General features: G+C 42.5%; 1 protein-coding gene across 1 annotated transcript in view; it reads right to left on the minus strand.

The window, feature by feature from the left end:
• LOC132825156 (ras-related protein Rab-26-like) overlaps positions 1-22,605 on the minus strand; it is a 362,310-nt gene that overhangs the window by 133,410 nt on the left and 206,295 nt on the right. The window contains exons 3-4 of the mRNA XM_060840180.1: positions 8,775-8,816; positions 5,518-5,584 (exon numbers count right to left, since the gene is read on the minus strand). Coding sequence (XP_060696163.1) covers positions 5,518-5,584; positions 8,775-8,816 — 109 coding nt within the window. The remainder of the gene's footprint in view (positions 1-5,517; positions 5,585-8,774; positions 8,817-22,605) is intronic.

A 22,605-nucleotide genomic window follows, 5' to 3' on the forward strand; every position in this document is an offset into this window, starting at 1 on the left:
TGACATTCGACCCTGAAGATGTTTGCTTTAATTGCACAGTCACTTTGGCCAACTGCTGCAAATAGATACCTGACAGACTGATAGATATCCAATATGTTTGGGGGAGAAATGTTGCTAATGTATATTAGTGCTGACATTGTTTAATAATGATGAAAGAGTTCGTCACTTGGAGCTGAATGGATGTGGCAGCCTGGATCTCATTAACTGCTTCGACACAATCTGTTTTTTTTAGTTCCTGTATCAAGTCAAAGTGGAAAAATGCAGAGAAATAGAAGAAATTATATTCCTAGAATTCAACAAGCCAGTCTCCCTTCTTCCGTCACATCATATTATGAACTAATGATCGTTTTCCTCCAGGGTAAAACATTTCCATTGTTAAACAGCAGCACCCCTGCCAATTCACAATTACCAATGCCACAGGAGGTTATAGAATCATCAACGAGGAGTGTGCGATTCCTGATGAAGGGCTCTGGCACGAAATGTTGATTTTCCTGCTCCTCGGATGCTGCCTGACCTGCTGTGGCTTTCCAGCAGCAGACTGTCAACTATGGAGTCAACAAGTTATACAGCTTGGAAACAACACTTCAGTCCAACTCGTCCATGCCAACCAGATATCCTAAATTAATCTAATCCCACTTGACAGCATTTGGCCCAAAACCTTCTAAACCTTCCTATTCATATACCTATACAGATGCCTTTTAAATGTTGTAATTGTACTACCCTCTACCATCTCCCCTGGCAGCTCATTCCATACACGCAACGCCACCTTCTGTGTGAAAAGTTGCCCCTTAGGTCCCTTTTAAATCTTTCCCCTCTCACTTTAAACATATACCCTCTAGTTTTGCACTCTCCTCCCTTGGAGAAATGACAATCCACTCTATCCAAGCCCCTCATGATTTTATAAACCTCGATAAAAGGTCACCCCTCAGTCTCGCACACTTCAGAAAGAACAGCCCCAGCCTGTTCAGTCTCTCCCTATAGCTCAAAACCTCCAACCCTAGCAACATCCCTGTAAGTCTTTTCTGAACCCTTCCAATTTTAACAACATCTTTCCTACCACAGGAAGACAAGAATGCTGTATTCCAAAAGTGGGCTAACCAATATCCTGGTTGAAAGACTTGCATTTAAAAATCGCTTTTCGGAACCTCGGTGCTGCACTATTGAGTGAGGGTTTAATACGAAGACTTGCACGAGTCTCTATTCAAACTGCTCATAACCTTGAAAATCTGTCTAATTAAATGCCACTCTGAACGTCTCACCATTGCACAACATGTAGGGTATTAACATTCTAAACACGAATGCAATGTACACCTTAAACTCAGATCAGCACATTGTTTACTTGACATCATTGAACAATGGGATTTATGTACCGTGCTCCTAATTGCTTAGATCCAAGCTTTCAGGTGAAAAGCTATCAGAAAACAGGGCAAATAATCAATACCATTTCAGCAATAGATTAAGAATAACAAATTAAGAGGACATAGAACTCCGTTTGCTACAAGTGTTCAAATGAAAGCAGACTAAAGCATGTTTTCCTTAGAACTTACATTCTAGTGAAAAGTCCTACCTGAAAATAAAGCATCTCCAATTTACAATGAGGAATCTCCTGTTCCCAATAATTCATTTCGAGATATTATCATGTTTAGTGATGCTAACACACATATCTGGTGCTGGTCACTTCTAACATTCCAGCTGTATTTCTCACAAGGTAAAAACTGCGCCTTAGACCGCTTGGCCACACTACCAGACATACAGCTAGCTCAACATTGTGACAATCTTTATTGGGAATCAGTGCAGAGGGAAATCAGCAGAGGTTAAGATACTTTTTTATCTTACCCCGGTTTCATTTGGGGGAAATGTGGGTGAACACACTTTTCAATTATCAATGGCTCCATCTCAGTAAGACACAACAGACACAGTAATTCCTCATAGGATGCTGAGTCTTATCCCATCTTATGTGAAACCCTCAGGATCAGATGTACTGCTGGGTTTATACATGGCCAGTGAGTCAAGAGTGGGCAGGGGTTAAAGCTGGCACTCTATCTGTTGCTCTGTATTTTGTGCCCTTTGATTTAGGTTAAGCTGCTGCGTCCCATTTGCCATCATTTCTTTCCTATGTCAAACACTAGAAAAGGTGGAAATTAACTAAAACATCCATAAGATTTCTGGAATAAGAAGGCGCCTTATTTGTGAAACAACTTTGGCAATTTGTATCGTGAGGAATTGTGCTATTACTAGTTATGCTTCCAACTACTTTGTGCCAATTGCTGGACACTACAATTTATACTATTTAGAATAAGATACCTTTACAGTTCTTTTTAACTATATAAATATTTCTTTTTCATCTCCTCAGAACCAGAACAGACAGATCTTTATATTCTCATACACAGAATATAATACCAAACATTGTCTGCACAAAAAAAAGTGAGAAATGCAATGAGGATGCAAGAGAAACAACAACAACAGGAAAAAAGAATGAGGGAGACAGGAGAAGAAAGAGAGAGAGAAAAACATATAAAAAAAGAGCAGGAGGAAGTAAAATTGAAACTGATGGAATGACAAGGTTAGTGATACAGAAGGTGAGAATGAAAGAGAAATAATTTTAAAAGCAACAGGGAGACAGAGAGAGAGTACAAGAATGCATATTGAATCGACAGAAGTCAAAAAAGAGCCTGAGAGGGAAACACAAAAATAAGGGGCAAAAAGTAAGCAAAGAATGAGAGAGCAAAGGAAATATTCTGGCAACACTTCCAGAAAAATACATCTCTTTATTGCACTGGTTCTGAGAGTCAATAGAGAGGATAATCAAAGCATTCTTTACCTGCCTTCACTTTGAAGAAGCGAACAAGTGAAAATATCTGTTTGCCAATAAATATTAGCCAGCTAGCTTTGTGAAATATATCTATTTTGACAGGAAAGACCAATTAATCTTATCAAGGTTTAATGATTTTTGGTTCCCTACATCGGGTTAGTCAATCTGAGCCAAGAAAATATATGGGACACAGTCATTGCTCTTTGAGGGATGAGAGCAACTGAAGCAGGGATAATATCTATTGAGTCAGCTACATTGTGAAAATGATATTAAGGCTGAATATTTGAAGCTTTCTCTGAGCTGCACATGAAGTTGCACAATTGTTGTGGATCAGTTGGTAGCACTTTTACCTCTGAGTCAAAAGGTTGTGGATTTGATGTCTCACTCCAGGGATATAAGCCTACAATCTAGGCTGATGTTCCAGGACAGTAATGAGAAAGTGCTGCATGTTCAGAGTAACTGCCCTTTTGGATGGGGCCTCTGTCTTCTCAGGTGGATACACATTCGTGCATAAGACACTGTTCTGAACATTTTTAGTAAATATGGTTCAGAACTCAAGCAGCAAACACCACATGGTTGATAGGCCTGCAATGCTTTGTTTTCTAAATTCTATTTAATTGTGGAAATTGGTAGCAGTGAATGAAGGTGGGGGTTAGATTAGGAGGTGCATGCTTGTAATTGTATCTCTGTAATTGCTAATATAAATGCTTACAAAATGTGTAAAGATTGGATCTAGTTCTATCCTTCTCCATCTGGCTTTCTGGAAAATAACATTCAAGTTTCCTATGTTTATCAGCCAACCAATTATGTGATTGGAAATCATAGCAGAGGAATGAGAATTGAAATTGTAGACTGAGCCCCATTTCTGAACTCTCAATATGGTAATGGCTAGCACGAGGGGACATAGCTTTAAATTGAGAGGTGATGGATATCAGAGAGATGTCAGAGTTAGTTTCTTTACTCAGGGAGTAGTAGCGGTGTGGAATGCACTGCCTGCAGCAGTAGTAGACTCGCCAATCTTAAGAGCATTTATATGGTAATTGGATAGGCATATGGATGATGATGGAATAGTGTAGGTTAGATGGGCTTCAGATTGGTTTCACAGGTTAGCTCAACATTGAGGGCCGAAGGCTCTATACTGCACTGTCATGTTGTATGTTCTATGCACTTTCATCAGGTAAACGTGTTTGTGGAGGAGCTTCAGTATAAAATGTACCTTTCCCTTGATCAGTTATTACTGTTAATGTGATCGATTTGTCCCACTCTTTTGTGATTCGCTCTGGATCATTTGATCATATGAAACATTCAGAATGAAGCCAGAACCTCCCTCTGTCTCGTTGGCTTTCAGCTGAGTCAGGCAAAGGAAAGGGGCTGTGGGATTAATGCTGAAATATTGTGCAATTAAAAATGTTACATATCCTGTGAAACAGCCAATGCCCTAGACAATTATCTATCTTACCAATACTGGAGAAGATGCAAGTAGTATGATACCAGAACTGAAAAGGTAAATTTACACTTGAAGGAGTTCTTTTCTCCAGAAAAACATACGACCAAGTTGTGACCGACGAAAATACCTTCAAAAGTATGACTGGTTTTGATAGACCAAACAGAAGCAATAGATATAAGTTACAGTCACTGAAAAACCTGAAGGGAATCAGGAGAAACTCCTTTACACACCAAGGCCAGGATACTACGTGTCACCACAAGGGGACAGGTACTCAGCCCGCTGCCTCCTCACCCATTCCTATGTTCACCCCTATAGTGTAGATGGCGTCAAAATCAGCAGCCATCTGCAATGTGTAAAGCTCAACATTCCCTGATTGTACCCCATCCATACTTTAATGCAGCTGGCGTTTTTAAGAGTCAACATAAATGTTTTAAATGGTGGGAAGGATACCTTCAGAGGCCCATCAGAGACAGCTCACAAGATGTTAGCACTGACGGGGCGGCATGAAACTCAGTTTGGATAGCCTTCTACTGTCTTTGCCTCACTCGGGCAGCGGGGTGGCTTAGCGGTTAGCACTGCTACCTCACAGTGCCAGGGACCGAGTTTCGATCCCAGCTTTGGGCGCCTGTCTGTGTGGAGCTTGCGCATTCTCCCCGTGTCTAAGTAAGTTTCCTCCAAGTGCTCCGCTTTCCTCCCACAATCCAAAGATGTGCAGGTCAGGTGAAATGGCCATGCTAAATTGCCATAGTGTTCGTCAGGAGTAAATATAGGGTACAGGAATGGGTCTGAGTGGGTTACTCTTCAGAGGGTCGGTGTGGACTTGTCAGGTCATATGGCCTGCTTCCTGACTGTAGGGAATCTCATCTAATCATTGTTTTCTGTTTGCATGTGTACTGTGGCTATTGGCCACCAGAGGGAGTTATGATCACCCTCTCTTTCTTTCCCCACCAATCACATCCATAAAGCCCTTATGACCACCACTGACCCCCATGGTTGAAAGTGTCCCTTAATTTATTCCCTAAGAATTGGTCACCTTGTGTTTGGGTGATTGGTACAGACGCATTTTAAGGGAAATTGGATTAATGCATGATAGGATAAAATGAAGAGGGGTGCAAGGAGACCAATATGTTCCATAAATATTGGCATGGAGCATTGAGCAGAACAGCCTTTTTCTGGACTGGAACCCCAATGTACTTCCAAATAATACTTGTTACTAAACTCATTTATACACATATTGACATGAGGCAGTAATCCTTACCATGGGCATCTCGATAATAAGCATGAGTCACGCTGCGAAACCTTTCTTGCCCTGCAGTATCCCAGATCTGAAATCAGAAGCAAAAGCCTGTGAGTTATTCCTGTCGAAAGATCAATGCTTTCATTGAGCCTTCCATCAGCTTGATACAAATTCACTTCCCTACCCATCATGTTCTGCTATTTCAGATCCGGACATGAATAAAAGTACAGTCATATCTGACATACACCAGCGTAGCAAACACTGTATCAGACTGATTAGAGATGATCAAGCTCAGCTATTTATGAGTGACATCACTTGGATGTTTCTGTGGTACCATTTTTGTTACTGGTTGGGAATGTTAGCTTTAGCTGATCACTGGTAGATTAGGTCTTCTTTTTGAACTGCCACAGCCCTTATACCACACCAGTCACCCAGGTTATTAACTTACCAAAGACATGTGGCCAAAATACGCAGCAAACAATTTGTTGGGATCTATACAATGGCACACTAACGATGTACAACGAAGAGAATCCTGCCCTTCACCATCTTTCAAGTTCCTTTCTAAACCCTAAATCCTTGAACAAGCTTTTTGGGAAGCCCTCCTCCATAACCTTCTTTCACTCCCTGTCCATTTTTCTTAGATTGTGCCTCAGTAAATCAAGACAGAACGGGCATGCTTCAATGTTAAAAAACCACAATTTAGGTTGTTGTTGCATTAGCAACGAGTACGAACAGTTTGAAAACCATGGACATTGCAAATCTAATTCTTCTCAACTCATTCTTGATGGATAAGGCTTCTTGTAAATTGACATGTAGCCCTTTAGATATTTATTAAGTATGTAGAACATAGGAAATAGGTGCAGGTGTAGGCCATTTGATCCTTCAAGTCTGGTCCTCCATTCAATAAGGTCACAGCTGATCTCCTATCTGAGTTCTACCTTTCCACACCATCTCCAGATCACCCAATTCTCTCTTTTCCTTATATTAAATGTGTAGGGAGATGATTTAGATGCTGTCTTATGTGGCCAATTTTAAACAGTTTAGATAGGCCCAGCAATGTTATTAACATTAGGATGAGATCAATTTTCATTCATTCATCTGAGATTTTTTTGTCATGATTTCAAATTATCCAGCCCAGTGTAAATTCAGAAATCAACTTGCTGAATCTAGTAATTTTACTCATTAAGACCTCAATAAGACTTGGTTAGATAAGGATTAGAATTATTCATGTTTAATATTCAGAGTCCCGCTATTTAAATGTTCAAGCAATCAAATATAAAGAAATTATTCTAATCTCCTGGGCACACACCTTAGATAATGAGAGTGTGACTGATAGGAAAGTTTTGTCTGTTTTGTTTGAGAGATATCTGGGATCAATGTCCAGGATCAATGTGCACCTCACTCAGCTACAGAATGCAAGGCAGCCACTTTCTTTTTGAAGAAATGTTTGAATAGTATCTCACATGAATAATGTGACTGGGGTTTGTTAGCTCTAGGCAGTATTACATAACGGATTCTGCTTTGATTGCGGGGGAAGGTTTAGTGCCCATTTACAAGGTAGAGTTCCATCCTTTCTGCTTACTGAACTGTTATCCATGGGGAACATAATGTAATGCATGTTACAATTCTCAGCCATTACCGTCTGACAACAGACTCTAACAAGTGTTAACATTCCTGTTTACGACCGTGCCATACAAATCCCAAGACATAAAACTACAGGCTGAGCTGCTAGTGTTGAACTCCAATAGAAAAGCAACAAACTCTTTACGTATAATGGATTTTGATTTAAAGGCAGTAGGGAAAGAGAACCTGACTAATCGACGACTAAACAGGCCAATAACCAACCAATAATAAAAAGTGGTTCCTTTAGGTAAAAAAAACGCTTTGTTGAATGTAGCAGGACTTGAAAGTCTTTCACAAGGTTGCCTGATAATGTACATGAATGTGGCTTTGCCAATTATTAAAGTTCAGCATTTGTCAAACCCTGTTAAGAGTGTATGCAGCCTGCATTCAGATCATGACATTCCTGCAGGCCAGGCTTTATCATTCAGAAAGTGCTTAGGTTGGGATGATGTGCATCTGGGGCCCCACAGAACTCTACATGGACCATCCTACTCAACAGTAACTGTTAGATGAACAATCCCAATGAGCAATCAACACGTTCCTTTTCCTGTCAAGTACCAATGTGGAATGCTCCCTTTCCTCCACCTCCCTGTCTCTCTCTGCTGTCTGGACAGAGGGCTTAATTTTACTGCAATGATTTAGCAGGGAAAACAGTGCAGCACCCTTAAAAATAAATTGCATTCGCATAGCAAACGGCATGACCACAGGACATCCCAAAGTGCTTTACTGCCAATGAAGTACTGCTGAAGTGTAGTCACTTTGTAAAACAGAAAAGATAGACAACCAATGTGATACACAGCAAGATCCCACATACAGCAATGTAACAATCGCATAATCATCTTCTTCTGGCAAATTGACTGGCTTGGATAGTGAAGGGAAACTGCCTTGTTCTTCCAAATTGTGTTGTAAGAGATGTTGGCCACATCTGAAAGGGATGAAGAAACCTTGATTTAACACCATTCAAAACACAGCACTTTCTATGCTGCCCAGTTTTGATTTTTGTGCTGAGATCCTAGAGTAGGTCTTGAACTCACGACTGTTGGTGGTTTAGATAGAGTGCTGCCACAAATTTTCCAATCTATGCTGAGTCTAAAGTCCTGACTGAGTATCAGCAGTACTGATTAGACTATAGGATTGTCTTTACAAGAACAGGCCTTACATAACAAAGAGTGGTTAATGGGAAGATAGCAAAACGTATAAGTTACCCGGTCTAGTTATTTCTCCTGACCACATCAAGATCCCAAAGATGATGTGACATCCACAGTTTGCATGGAACCAATTCAACAGGAACACTTTAAGAACCATTCCCTTATACAACAAACACATACTCCTGTTTGTAAGTAATGGTGCTACCAACTGAGTCACTGCAGCTCCCACGTTTTTGTCAGACTTTTAGAAATGTTTCTTTTTTTTGCTTTAAGATTAATCACAAACACACAAGAAGCCCATTGAGCTTAATTTTACAAACTGTTATTGGCAGCTGTGATGAGAAAAATTGGAACATTACCCACTTGAGTAGTTTTGAAACGGATTTTAATTTTGTTGAGTCTAAAAATTAATTTATCATTTGGTCGCACCGAATGCTGAAAGGTTGCTGTTCCCTCATCATTTTGAAAGCAACACTAAAAAGATCAGAGGTCTGAGGTCAGACATACCTGCAGCTTAACTTTCACGTCATCCACATTCAATACTTTATTCTGAAAGAAAGAAAAGGAGAATATAAAATGATTGACCAAAAAACACCAATTTGGACAGAAGGGTTTGTTTCTGCATTGTACAACTCTGTCACTTTACCTAGATTGTCATAAAAATTCTCTAACGTCTCCTTAGTCACTAAGTGTTCTTATCCAGTCAGTCCTGAACGTGACTCCAGGCTCATTGCAATGGGCTTGATTCTTAACACATGCAAGTCTCAATTCAATAAAGGATGGGCAATTAATACTGGCCTTGTTCATGATGGCCAAATCCTGACAATGAATTTAAAAAGAAGATACCGACCTGAAAAGAGCAATAGAAACACATTTTAATGTATCTTATAACCACCTGATGAAGAAGCAGCGCTCCGAAAGCTAGTGCTTCCAAATAAACCTGTTGGACTACAACCCGGTGTTGTGTGATTTTTAACAATGTATTTGAATTGCAAAGTTACAACATGCTTTGTGCAACAACTGACCAATCATCTTTAAAAACGTTGTGATTTTGTATTTGTTCATTATTTCCAGGCTGGATACCTGGTTAAGATTCAACCTCGCCAGTGCCTCCACCCCTTCCCAAACTCTGTGACCTTTTCCTGCCTTGATCTCACTGAGATATCTCCTTTAGTTGTAGTTGTTCCATTATTCCTGATGAAGGGCTTATGCTCGAAACGTCGAATTCTCTATTCCTGAGATGCTGCCTGGCCTGCTGTGCTTTGACCAGCAACACATTTTCAGCTGTGATCTCCAGCATCTGCAGACCTCATTTTTTGCTCCACAATTAATGGACCTGCATCAGCAGCCTGCACCCTAAGGTCTGGAATTTCCCTCCTTGAACTTTTTAATCTCCCTCTTACCTCCACTGCAACACTATGTATTTGATTACCAATCCAATATTTCTTTATTTGCATAACTTGACGTCATTTTTTCCAAAAAGCTCCTCTGATGTGCGTTAAGATGGTTTATGATGTTAAAGGCACCAATATAAATACAGTTGCTAGTTGTTGCTAGAGACAAAGCTTGTCTTTAAACCAGATTTATTTTGTGCTGAGTGAAGAACCAGCCAATTTGCTCCTATTGTTCCATAGTCCTACCATTGGCTGTTTACTATTCAGGACGTGGTGGCACAGTGATTACATTATCACATTGTCCATGAAGTGGTAAACCCAATGATACAGAAGCATGTGTTCAAATCCCACAACAGTTGGTGCATTTAAAGTCAAGTCATTAAAAAGACTCTGGAATCCAAAACTAATGTCAGTAATGTTGACCATAACACACCGAGTTGGACTGAAGGGTCTGTTTCTGCGCTGTACAACTCTGTCACTTTGCCTAGGTTGTCATAAAAATTCTCTAACGTCTCCTTAGTCACTAAGTGTTCTTATCCAGTCAGTCCTAAATGTGACTCCGGGCTCATTGCAATGTGCTTGATTCTTAACACATGCAAGTCTCAGTTCAATAAAGGATGGGCAATTAATACTGGCCTTGTTCATGATGGCCAAATCCTGACAATGAATTAAAAAGAAGATACTGACCTGAAAAGAGCAATAGAAACCCACTTTAAAATCAAATCCATTTGTTTCAAAAGAAAGGTCTTAGGCATTTTAATAGCAGACACTAAGACCATTCTTCTTCATCTTCAGTTGTCCGCCCAAAGGCAGATCTGACCTACTGCACCGAAACCTCTATCAAGGAGAAGGTAAGGAGGCAGGGACTGAATTCACTGCAGCAGCCAGGATGGGGATTGAACCCTGTGCCGTTATCACCAATCTAATCACCACCAATTATCCAGCCATCTGAGGAAACAACCACTCCACCATCCAATCAGATTAAGTTGCCATGGCAACATACCTGGATGCCATAGTCCTGATCTGTGAATAGTGATGGCAGAAATTCCCATTTTCCTTTTGTGACATGGCTGAGCGGGAATCTCTCCTGCTGTCACCATTGGTGTATAGATTGGGAGCATTTACTCTCTTTGGCCATGTCATGAATGCATCTTCCTTGGCCAACAAGTCCTGGGTTGGGACTTGAATCTGGACCTCCTGGCTCAGAAACAGGGAGACTACTTCGATAATTTGCTAAACAACCTGTTCACAGATGTTATTACACACCACTGCAGCAGGTGGGATGTGAATCCAGCATCCTGGCTCAGAGATATGGACACTACCACTGCACTGCAGAAGTCCCTAGGGACACTATGCACTGCACCAAAGACCAATTGACAGTATTATCCCTGGCAATCAGGAACAAGAGGTCCTTATTATCTCAAACTAAGGCCTCTTGAGATGAATAAGGTGCTAGGTACAGCTTGAATTTACAGCCTGTTGACCAATCAGGTGTGCAGAGGGGTCAGGAGTAAACCTAACATCTTGTCACCAAGGAAACAAGAGAATAAAAAGGGCTGCAAGTAATCAATTTTTTTTAACTGAGTTGTGAAGGAATAGCTTTTGCCACGGTATATGGAGAATGTAGAAGGGTTATTAGGAATCACTTTATTTTATCAAATAATGTGGGCTAATGATATAGCGAAGCTTTCTGGATTCATTAGCCCACATTATGCAATGAGTCAAACTGCACTCTTTGTTAAGTTAGCACATTTGAAACATTAGGCAGTGCAATGGTTCAGATATGGTCTTATTTTACTAATGTTTTCTCCAGCCAAATATGAAAAGATTGAAAATGTGCAACGAAAATCACAAGGTCGTCCATAGGTTGGCCTATTGTGTAGTAGATATCAGGCAATGCTGTCGGACCCCTCAACCTGAGACATTCTGACCATTTTGGGGTGGGTGACACCACCATTTTGAATGAAACATCTCATGTAGATCCTAAATATTGACAAGATTATGGAAAACAAACCCAAGTTCCAGAGATTTGCCATTATGGCAGTGACAATTCATCAATGCCCAACAATAATCCAGCCTTCCTTAAAAACTTTATTTTTTAAATGACTAAATGCAACTTAAAATGAAGGAAAAAATGCTATCTTCCAGCAGAGGGGCTCAAGAAACAGGTTGGAAGGGAACTGTGGCTTCATATAAAACCGAACAAAAGGAGAATTTTCATTTAGATACACAGCTTTGAAGCAATCAATCCCTTTCATCTTTCATCAGAGGCAGAAAGCAAAATGTTTCAGTGTGGATGATTTCCACTTAGCCATCAGCCACCCAAGGGAGATCATTAGCCACCAGATCACAATGTTATATCGTGCACTAATCATTCAAATCATATGGTGTTCTGGGAGTATTTTTCCCTCCAACTGCAAAATGCAAAGGCATCACTAACAGGCAGACCACTATTTACATCTTTACTCACCATTTAAGAAGCAGCTTTATAAAAAACAAATCCAATTAAAGTGCTTTCCTCTATGGCCATTGATACTTTCCCTTTTTATGTTCGCTTCAGCCACTGTGAGATTAGTGCCTTTTGGCTCAGGTCTCCGAGTAATGTCTGCCATTGTCAGTTTGTGATAAATAGTACAAGTTCAGTTTGAAGCAAATTTCTCCCATTTGCATAACTTTAGGGGTCTTGGAAATCACTTCAATCTCTAAAATATTTGTCCATCTCGCTGTCTGCCCACAGCACGATTTTGACACGGCACAAGGGCATTACATACATTGGATCAAGCTGCCAGTCACACACAGAGAGCATGAAAGGCCATTGACCTGAAAGGTTAACCCTCTCTCTCCAAAGCAGCTGCCAAGCACCTCAAGGTTTTAACACCGGAACAGAAGAAATCTGACCTACAGTCCCTCGAGCAAGCTTCACTGTTCAATCAGATGGTGGTTGATTTGTGTTTATGATTTGGAGATGCCGGTGTTGGACTGGGGTGTACAAAGTTAAAGACCACACAACACCAGGTTATAGTCCAACATGTTTAATTGGAAGCACTAGCTTCCAATCACCTGATGAAGGCACGGCGCTCTGAAAGCTAGTGCTTCCAATTAAACCTGTTGGACTATAACTTGGTGTTGTGTGATTTTTAGATTTGTGTTTAGCCATATTTACTCAGTGTACCCCTTTCCAATAAAACTCCATCTATCTTTAGTAGAACACCCAGCATCCGCTGCCTTTGAAGGTTAGACTTCCATCAAACCTTTGCATGAAGAAGTCCCTCTTGATTTTGCTCCCGATAGGCCTACCGTCACTGGGTCTGACTTTCATGAAAAGTGTTAAATGTCTTTTTATCGAAGACGATTAGCTGGCAGCCTGTCAGATAGTCGCACAAGGTAATGGCAAGAGGGGTATGGGCAGTGTCCTTCTCAATGCCAGCCAGTTTATCCTGTCAGAGCAAGCAGCTACTGATCAAAAAATGAAACAAGGTGCACTGCATCCACATGAGGCTTCAATGGGCACAGGAGGGGAGCTGAAGGTGTACTGGTTATGTCTCATCCAGAACCCTAGGTTAACGTTCTGGCAACATGGGTTTGAATCCCACCATGGCGGATGGTGAAATTTAAATTTAATAAAACAAATCCAGAATAAAAGGTTAGCCTGTTGCCAAGTGTTACTAGAACCCAGTTGCTTCATTAATATCCTTTAGGGAAGGGAATTTGTTGTCCTTATCCAACCTCCATGTGACTCCAGACCCTCAGCATCATGGCTGACTCTTAACTGCCCTCGGGGCAATTGGGGATGGGCAACAATCGCTGGCCTAGCCAGTGACACTCTCGTCCTTTGAACAATTGAGTCCCTTGACTCAATATTGAGTCCAACAATTCTAGGGCTTGAGGTACCTTCTCCCATGTCCTTACCCCAAACCCCCACACACATTGGCCTTGTTATCACATGGTCTGTTATTACACACAACCCATTGTTAGCCACTGATTGTCCCTGTTAGTAACTATTCATTCTTCCAGGCTCATCGTTACCCACTCCTTTGTCAGTCCAACTGTTCTTCTCTCTCTTTGCGCTCTATCCCAAACTATTGTTTAGTACCCACCCACCCCCCACCCCACACAAACCATCTGCTGTGTGTAAATTGACTTTTACCCTAGCTTCCATCAGTTCTGAAGAAAGGTCACTGGACTCTACTTTCTCTCCACAGATGCTGCCAGACCTGCTGAGATTTTCCAGCGTTTTCTGCTTTTTGCTTTCCTTTGAAAAGTTTTTGTTTTTAAACTGGCACTTGCCAGTCTCTGGGAATCCCTGGTAGCCAAGAGACCATGGGTTGAAATTTGGGTCTATGGTTGGGACTGCAGTATTTTGATAAAATGAGAGGTCAAGTAGAGGTCTGCACTGTGGGGCTGATTGGCCTTTGGCAGTGGCTTCCCCAAATTGGCCAATAGGAGATCCTTCTCCTGAGAAGCAACTCAGATAAGAGAGAGGGGGAGAGAGGGGGAGGGAGAGAGAGAGAGAAAAAAAGAAAAAGAAAAAGAAGGCTCTCCATGTTACACAACATGCACTGTAAATTTTAGAAGTTTAAAATTAAAAACTGGCCTCAGCGCTTGGGTCAGCATTGTGGCTGGAAAATTCTAGTTGGCCTTGATCAATTGGCTTCATATGCAATTTACTAACATCAATCGGCTAACCATTACTTTCAGGAAGCCTGCAGCTCCATATCGTGCTCCCAATACAATAGCTCAGGCGCAGGCTGGCACCAAGAAAATGCTGACCATCCCTGTGAACCATCACATATGCCTGAATTTGCATTCACCCATGGTTTCAGCTCCACGTATCTTGGACCCAGGGCAAAGTAAGAGCCCACCGTGGCTCAGTTTTGGTCTAAACAGCAAACACCAAACCAAAATGGTTCTTATCCAAGTCACCAATGACACATGACAGTGACAAAGTTGAACTACCTCGCCTCATTGCTCTTGACCTGTCTGCAGCCCCAGATCTGGTTCCATCTCCAGCCTCCCCTCCTTCTCGTCCAGCTAGGTGGGACTGCTCTCACTTTGATCCATTCTTATCTGTCTGAATGAAACCAGAGTATCCCCTGCCACCTTTCTCTTCCTGCTCCTACACCATTACCAATGTCATTGCCTCACCCATGGATCCATCAGTGCCTCCTCCACATGATCTATATGTTGCTCCTCAGCAACAATATCCAAGATCAGAGCATTAGTTTTCCCTTATCCTCTGATGGTATCCAGCTCTACAGAGGAAAGTAGAAAGGAGGACTGTGTGCTCAACTTGACCAAAGGTAACAATCAGGTTAAGAAAGATCAAAGGGACGTAGTGCACCATAGTAACTGTCACAGTGGAAACCATTTTTACTTTGATGATTAATGGTTTAGAGCGGTGACAAGGTTAGAAACCTGATTGGAGACCTTTCTTTCGAAAGTCCAAATTTAATCAATGAAACTTGAGAGAGGAAAGGGTATTGTGGAGGGAGTCAGCCAAGGTCTGTCAGAGCAGTGCCTGTACAGTGCACCATTGATCTTCTGCTGTTGTTGAACAGCAATCTCCATTAACTAATGTCTTGCAAATACTTAATGTTGTGTATGTGTAAACAGGTCATTGTAAAGATATTAATAATTTATTTTGGACTCAATTCAAAGCGGTTCCTGTCACAGATGCAAGGTGAATGTTTGAAGTCAGCTGTTTGTCTCTTATCACGCAGAATAAAAATGCAAATAAATATTCATTTCCACCCATCTGAAAGAGATACGGGGGCATCAGGAATAACAGTGAATCTATTTGCAAATTCATCTTGCTCAGAAGTGCCATTTCATTGGTTAGGTGCATTTGTATTATTGTTTATTAGCAAACTGATATAAAATAGTTATGAATAAAGCTGTTTAGGAAATTCAGAACCTAGTGATATTGCTGTTAGGCTAGTCATTCAGAGATCCACAGAATGTTTTGGGCAGCTGGGTTGAAATCCTGCAGATGGTGGAAATGGAAGTTAATAAAAATCTGGAATCAAGAGTCTAATGATGACCATGAAACCATTGTGAAATGTTGGAAAAACACCATCTGGTTCACTAATGTTGTTTAGGGAAGGAAACGGTCATTTTTACTTGGTCTGGCCTACATGTGACTCCAGACCCACAGTAATGTGGTTGATTCTTAACTGTCCTCTGGGCAATTAGGGATGGGCAATAAATGCTGGCCTAGCCAGTAACACCCTCATCCTGTAAATAAAATAAATTCAGGAACAACTATTTCACAAAAGAGTGGAGACAATTTAGAACTTGCTACCACAGTGAGTGCAGAATTGAGAGGCAAATCAATGGATAGAGGTGGATAGACTGAAGGGGAATTCACTGGGAAAGGACTATTCACAGGAAAAAGGAGAAAGAATCTGATGTAGCAAGTTAAGGAGTATTTTGCGCAGGCTGAGGTGAAGAGTTTGCACCTTTTCCCCATGTCTGCGTGGGTTTCCTCCCACAATCCAAAGATTGCAGGTTAGGTGAATTGGCCATGCTACATTGCCCATAGTATTCAGGGATGTGTAAGTTAGGTGCATTAGTCAGGGGTAAATGTAGAGTAATAAGGTCGGGGAATGGAGGGTCATTGTGGACTTGTTGGGCCGAAGGGCCTGTTTCCACATTATAGGGATTTTATGATTCTATGAAACATAGGCCTCTTGGGGCAAATGACTTTGACTTTATTTTGTATATTCAAGGCCACCGTAATTAATAACAAAGATTTGCATTTATCTAGAGTTTTCCTAACCTCTACAGCCTATCTTTTGTCTTTACTTGATGTGTAATCACTGTTACAATCTGGGTTACACAGCACTAAATTTGCACTCAACAAACTCCCTCAAAATGTCATTTGATCGTGAACAGGTAATCAATTCTTGTGATGTTTGAAATGCTGCCACAGGATCTGCCTCACCCGTCCAAACATGCAGATGGTTTAAACACCCATGTGAAAGATGGCCCCTCAGACAATGCAACACACCCTCAGTACTGCACCACTTCGCAACTAACACACAGCAGCAACTGCATTTCTGATGCTGAGGACAAAGATTTCATGGTTAAAAAATCCTTCAAAAACTCATCCTTCACTAGACTCCAACCATAAGTAATCCTTTCTTTACATTGCTGTACAAAACAACAGACAGGCAGCTGGATGAAACACAGAAGGTTTGTGGTGTGTATCACTTTGCTTCCCACACTTGTTAGAATGACTTTGCCTTTTATAAAGATTTACTCAGTTTTTTTCCAAAAAGCAACTCGAATCTTTACAAAGTTTTAACATTGTACAATATCCCAAGCTGCATCAAAAAAGTCTGAACAGACAAAATCTGTCAGAAAGTTGCAAAAGGAGATATTAGAACAAATGACCATGAATGCCTCACAGCACCAGGGTCCCAGGTTCAATTCCAGCCTCGGGTGACTGTCTGTGTGGAGTTTGCACATTCTCCACGTGTCTGCGTGGGCTTCCAACTGGGTGCTCCGGTTTCCTCCCATAGTCCAAAGATGAGCGGGCTAAGTGAATTGGCCATGTTAAATTGCCCATAGTGTTAGGTGTATTAGTCAGATGGGGGTGGGTTGCTCTTCAGAGGGTCAGTGTGGACTTGTTGGGACGAAGGGCCTGTTTCCACACCGTAGGGAATCTAATCTAATTTAATGCTTGGGGTTAGAGGTAGATTTTAAGAAGCACCTTAGAAGGAACATAGCAAGTGGAGAAGGGGCATTCAATTTATGAATCCCAATCAATTAGTTATAAATCTTAGCCCCATCTCCCCACATTGATCCCTTAACTTTTTTCTTTTTTTTCCCAACTTTTCTTTCTCTTTACCCCCACACTACCGCCGAACTGTGATAGTGCTTATTTTTTTCCCCAGCACCCATGTTGCGTGTATGCAGGTGTGAGACACAGTGAAAGACACAAGGTGCACGAATCTTCATTCAAATTTCCACCACCAGGAAGAAAATAAACGCCCAAGTGGCCAGTGACAAGCAGTGCCCTTGTTAGAGGGCAATGCTGTGTGATCAAACAGGGAAGGGGAAGGCAGGGATGAAAGCAAAATAGATTTGGAGGGGGAAATAATACACTCCACACACTGTGGTAGTCCCTTAACTTTTAACACCCTCATTTAATTTAAAAAACTCGCACTTTCAGTTTCCAAGTGTTCAATGATGCCCAACCCTCAGAGCGTTTTGGAAGAGAGAGATGAGAGATAAACAGAGAACATTTCATGGCTAAGATCAGGCAGGAGTGGCAGGTTGAAAGAGGTGGTGCTTGAATAGTTGGAGGAGTTCACAGAGACAGAAACAGACAAAGGCAGGAAAGGGTACTGAACAGAGGGGTGAGAATTGTAAAACACTTTCTGTAAAGTCAGCGAGTCATACAGCACAGAATAGGTCCTTTGGCCCAACTCATCAATGCCAACCAGGTTTGCTAAACTGACCTTGTCCCATTTGCCTGTGTTTGGTCCACATCTACCTGAACTTTTCCTATCCATGTACCTGTCTAAATGTTTCAAACTGTTTTTTAAATGCTGTAATGGTACCCAAGTCTACCGCTCCCCTGGCAGCTTGTTCCATATATGCACCACCATCTGTGTGAAAACGTTGCCCCTCAGGTCCCTGTTAAATCTTTCCCCTCTCACCTCAAACCTATACCTTCTAGTATTGGCCTCCACTACCCTAGGGAAAAGATCTTGGCTAGAAACTTTATCTACACTCCTCATAATTTTATAAACCTCTGTAAGGTCACTCCTCCAGTGAAAAAAGTACCAGTCCATCCAGCTTCTCCTTATAACTCAAACCTTCCAGTCTCCTAGGAAATCTCTTTTGCACACAGTATGACCAGAATTGGATGCAGTTCTCCAAATGTAGCCTTATCAATGTCTTATGCAGCCAGTACAAGATGTCTGAACTCCAGTACTCAATACTCTGATCAATGAAAACGCGCATGCCAAATGCCTTCTTAACGACCATGTATACCTGTGATGCCACTTTCAATGAATTATAAACATGCACCCTTTCAGCCTCTGTTTGACAACACTCTCATTAACTGTGTAAGTCCTACTGTGGTTTGTCTTACCAAAGATGCAACAGCTTGTTTTTATCTGCATTAAACTCCATCTGCTATTCAATGGACAGAGTAGATCAATGAACAAAACAGAAAGCCCACACATCCTTTCACAATTATAGGCTCTGCTGCTACATCAGCCATATTGAATGGCAGAGCAGACACGATCGGCCCAATGGCCTCATTCTGCTTCTATTTCTTATGGCCTTCTGAGAGGAAATCAAAATATGTCAGTCAATCTACCCACTGGATCAATGTAATTTATAACAATGGATGCCAATTGCTTGAAATACCAACATTTCAAGTGTCCTGCCACACTTTGTGGAAAATAAATTGTTATCCATTGAAGTAAGAAATTAACCGTCAATCCTAATTCACTCAAAGAAATGTTCTTTCAAAGCATGTGTAGCTCTTAATCTGTACAGTCTACTAAAAGCTGAAGTGGCCTATAATTTCTTTTTGTAATTTAGGACTAGGCTGACAATCACATTTTCATGCACATCTATTAAAAGCAGAAGGCATTGTCAGAACAGTCCTGCAGGTCAAGTGTGGGAGCACTTAACTCCCAAAGTAGGTCACGTCATGAATGCTGCTGTTCTGAGCTCGTCTAGTCAGGCTGACTAATTTGACACGGTCGAACACATTTATCAACCCTTGACCGGCATGAGTGAAGCTTTTGCTACATGGAATAATGGAGGTAGGACAAAGAGAGATAGTGGCAGTGTAGTCAAGTACTTAAGCATGCATCTGTTAGCATTTGTACATGAGAGAGAAAACAAGACAATGGGGCTTATTTGTCTCGTAGTGAGAGATCAAATGTTCTACCTTTCTTGATTACTTTATTTCTATTAAAGTTATTGCTCATTTTTGGATATAATCGTGAAATTTTCTCTGCCTGAACTTTACTTAACTGACAAAATTTATACAATGTCTTCAGGTTGGTGATGGTTAATACACCATCTTTAGGAACTTCAGCAATGTAGATAATTGCACGATTTGTCAGGGAATTGGATGTGGAGTGTGCTGAGGCCTGTCAGGATATTGGGAGCCTCTCACTCCACCTTTTATGCTTTTACCAAGTAGTGCAGCAAGTTTTTAGGAATGATTCTATTGTCAACTGTATTTTACAGTGAAAAGTACGTTGAAAAGCTTCAACTGTTGCCATGGTTCTGGCACAATTGGAATAGTTTAAGAATAATAAATAAAAATAGTTTAAACACATTCCATAATCCTTACACCACCGCCAGTGCCATGCCTGACCAACACTGAAGTCATCGTTCCTCAGCGCCAACTTTCATGCTGTGCCTACCTCGACAAAGCAGCCAATACTGGGTCTCATGCTCAGCCTTTTGCCAGCCACCTCCTCGCTGCCGCTGCCAATGTCATATTCCGGGATCAACATTCCCCTCACTATCAGCCAGCAATGTCCCATTCAGGGTTCACCATTCCCCTCACCATCACAAAGTAATGTCCCATTCCGGGTTCACCATCCCCCTCACCATCACAAAGTAATGTCCCATTCCACACTACCATCCCCCTCACCATCACACGTCAATGTCCCATTCCACACTCACCACCCCTCCTCACCGTCAGCCAGCAATGTCCCATTCCACACTCACCGTCCCCTTCACCATCACACAGCAATGCCCCATTCCGGATTCACCATCCCCCTCACCGTCACACAGCAATGTCCCATTCCGGGTTCAATATCCCCCTGACCATCACAAAGTAATGTCCCATTCCACACTACCAGCCCCCTCACCATCACACAGCAATGTCCCATTCCGGATTCACCATCCCCCTCACCGTCACACAGCAATATCCCATTCCGGGTTCACCATCCCCCTCACCATCACACAGCAATGTCCCATTCCGGGTTCACCATCCCCCTCACCATCACACAGCAATATCCCATTCCAGGTTCACCATCCCCCTCACCTTCACACAGCAATGTACCATTCCGGGTTCACCATCCCCCTCACCGTCAGACAGCAATGTACCATTCTGGGCTCACCATCCCCCTCACCGTCAGACAGCAATGTCCCATTCTGGGTTCACCATCCCCCTCACCATCACAAAGCAATGTCCCATTCCACATTTACCATCCCCCTCACCGTCAGACAGCAATGTCTCATTCTGGGCTCACCATCCCCTTCACCGTCACACAGCAATGTCCCATTCCGGGTTCACCATCCCCCTCACCGTCAGCCAGCAATGTCCCATTCCGGGTTCACCATCCCCCTCACCGTCAGCCAGCAATGTCCCATTCCGGGTTCACCATCCCTCTCACCATCACACAGCAATGTCCCATTCCGGGTTCACCATCACCCTCACCGTCAGACAGCAATCTCCCATTCCGGGTCCACTATCCCCCTCACCTTCACACCAGTAGATGCCATGCTCTGGACCCTGACAAAGTCACCCTCCTATGGCCTTTCCACCTTCCCAATCGATACCACCACCGCTAATGCCATCACAACCGAGCTCTTCCCAGAAGGTAAGTAGGAGTACAAAGTAAAAGATAAAAAGCAAATAAAGGAGAAAAAACTGGAAGTGGTCGGAGTGGATGAGCCCTGAGAGTGGAAGCCCAGACTCTGCCTACTCCACTGCCTCTATCTTGAAGCATTTTTTACTGGCTAACAGCCTTGTGTCAATGATGGGGGACTATAGTAGGTTAAACACCTTGTTGAGGGCCCATCCTGCCTCATTAATATTCAGTTTCCTATCTGACCAAATGCACTGGCCAAAATAGATTTCAAGAACTCTCAGCTTCGAAGTCAGAGTGGGTACTTGAGCTCAACTCTGACTGATGTTGGCCAGCACCAAGCAACACCTCAGGGCACAATCTTGGGCACCAGCTGCACACATGTCTTGTCCATGGACACTGGCATCCAACACCTGCCATGTCCTCACTGACAACATGGCACCCCTTTTGCAGAACACTTAGAAAGGACACATCCAATAACTAATGCTGAGAGGCTGCTACAGGCACACATTGTGCTGAGGGTCAGGAACCCAGCTCTGGGATTGGACCAGGCTGCATTTCATGGGGAGCTCACCTCTCTTAGCTCTTGCCTATTAGTGCCTACCTGCTCACTCAGAGCATCCCTACCTTGCCAGGCCCATTGTGCACATTGGCACTACAGCCAGAGCTCCAGGCTATCAACACAGGCCAAGTGATGTGCCCTTTTGCATTGACAGGCTGCTAATCATGCTGACAGTGGGTATCTGTCCAGGGTGGGGGCAACATGATGTATAGCAGACACAGAAACGCTGGTTTCACACTGACAGCACATGTCAGCTGCCTGTGTGGAAAACACAGTGCTCATTTTGTTCAACCAAACCACCATTGCCGAAACTGTGGGTGACTGGTTCTCTGACCCATCATGGTGCAGGGCAGCTATCGGTCAGGGAGTTCCAGCGTCCTCTTACAGCACAATCCCCATCCAGTTCACAGTTTGACGGTGGTCATATCAGCTGAGAACGCACTTCAGGGGATCTGTCTGACTGCAGTCTGGGGAGTGGGCAGTATTCAGCACCAAAGGTCAAAGGGAATCAGCAACCCGGGAGGTGAAGGGCAGTAGGTGAAGGGTCTGGTCAGACGTGTCTAGGAGCTGCTCATTGAGGTCTGTCAGAGGTCTGGGTCAAACACAGTTCACCAAGAGATCACTAAGAAAGGTGCAACGGGGACTTACAGAAGCAACAGGGGCATCCCTGCCAAAAAGTGTGGGGGAGTCACAGCCGTGGGAACAAAGCAGAGTCATTTGTGGAGGTGGGAACATGAATGGTTATGGAGCAAATCTCAACCTGGGTAGGTGGTGTCTATTAGAAATAGCTTAGGAGGGCAGGGTAA

This window comes from Hemiscyllium ocellatum, chromosome 20 (genome assembly GCF_020745735.1).
Source record: "Hemiscyllium ocellatum isolate sHemOce1 chromosome 20, sHemOce1.pat.X.cur, whole genome shotgun sequence".
NCBI lineage: Eukaryota > Metazoa > Chordata > Chondrichthyes > Orectolobiformes > Hemiscylliidae > Hemiscyllium > Hemiscyllium ocellatum.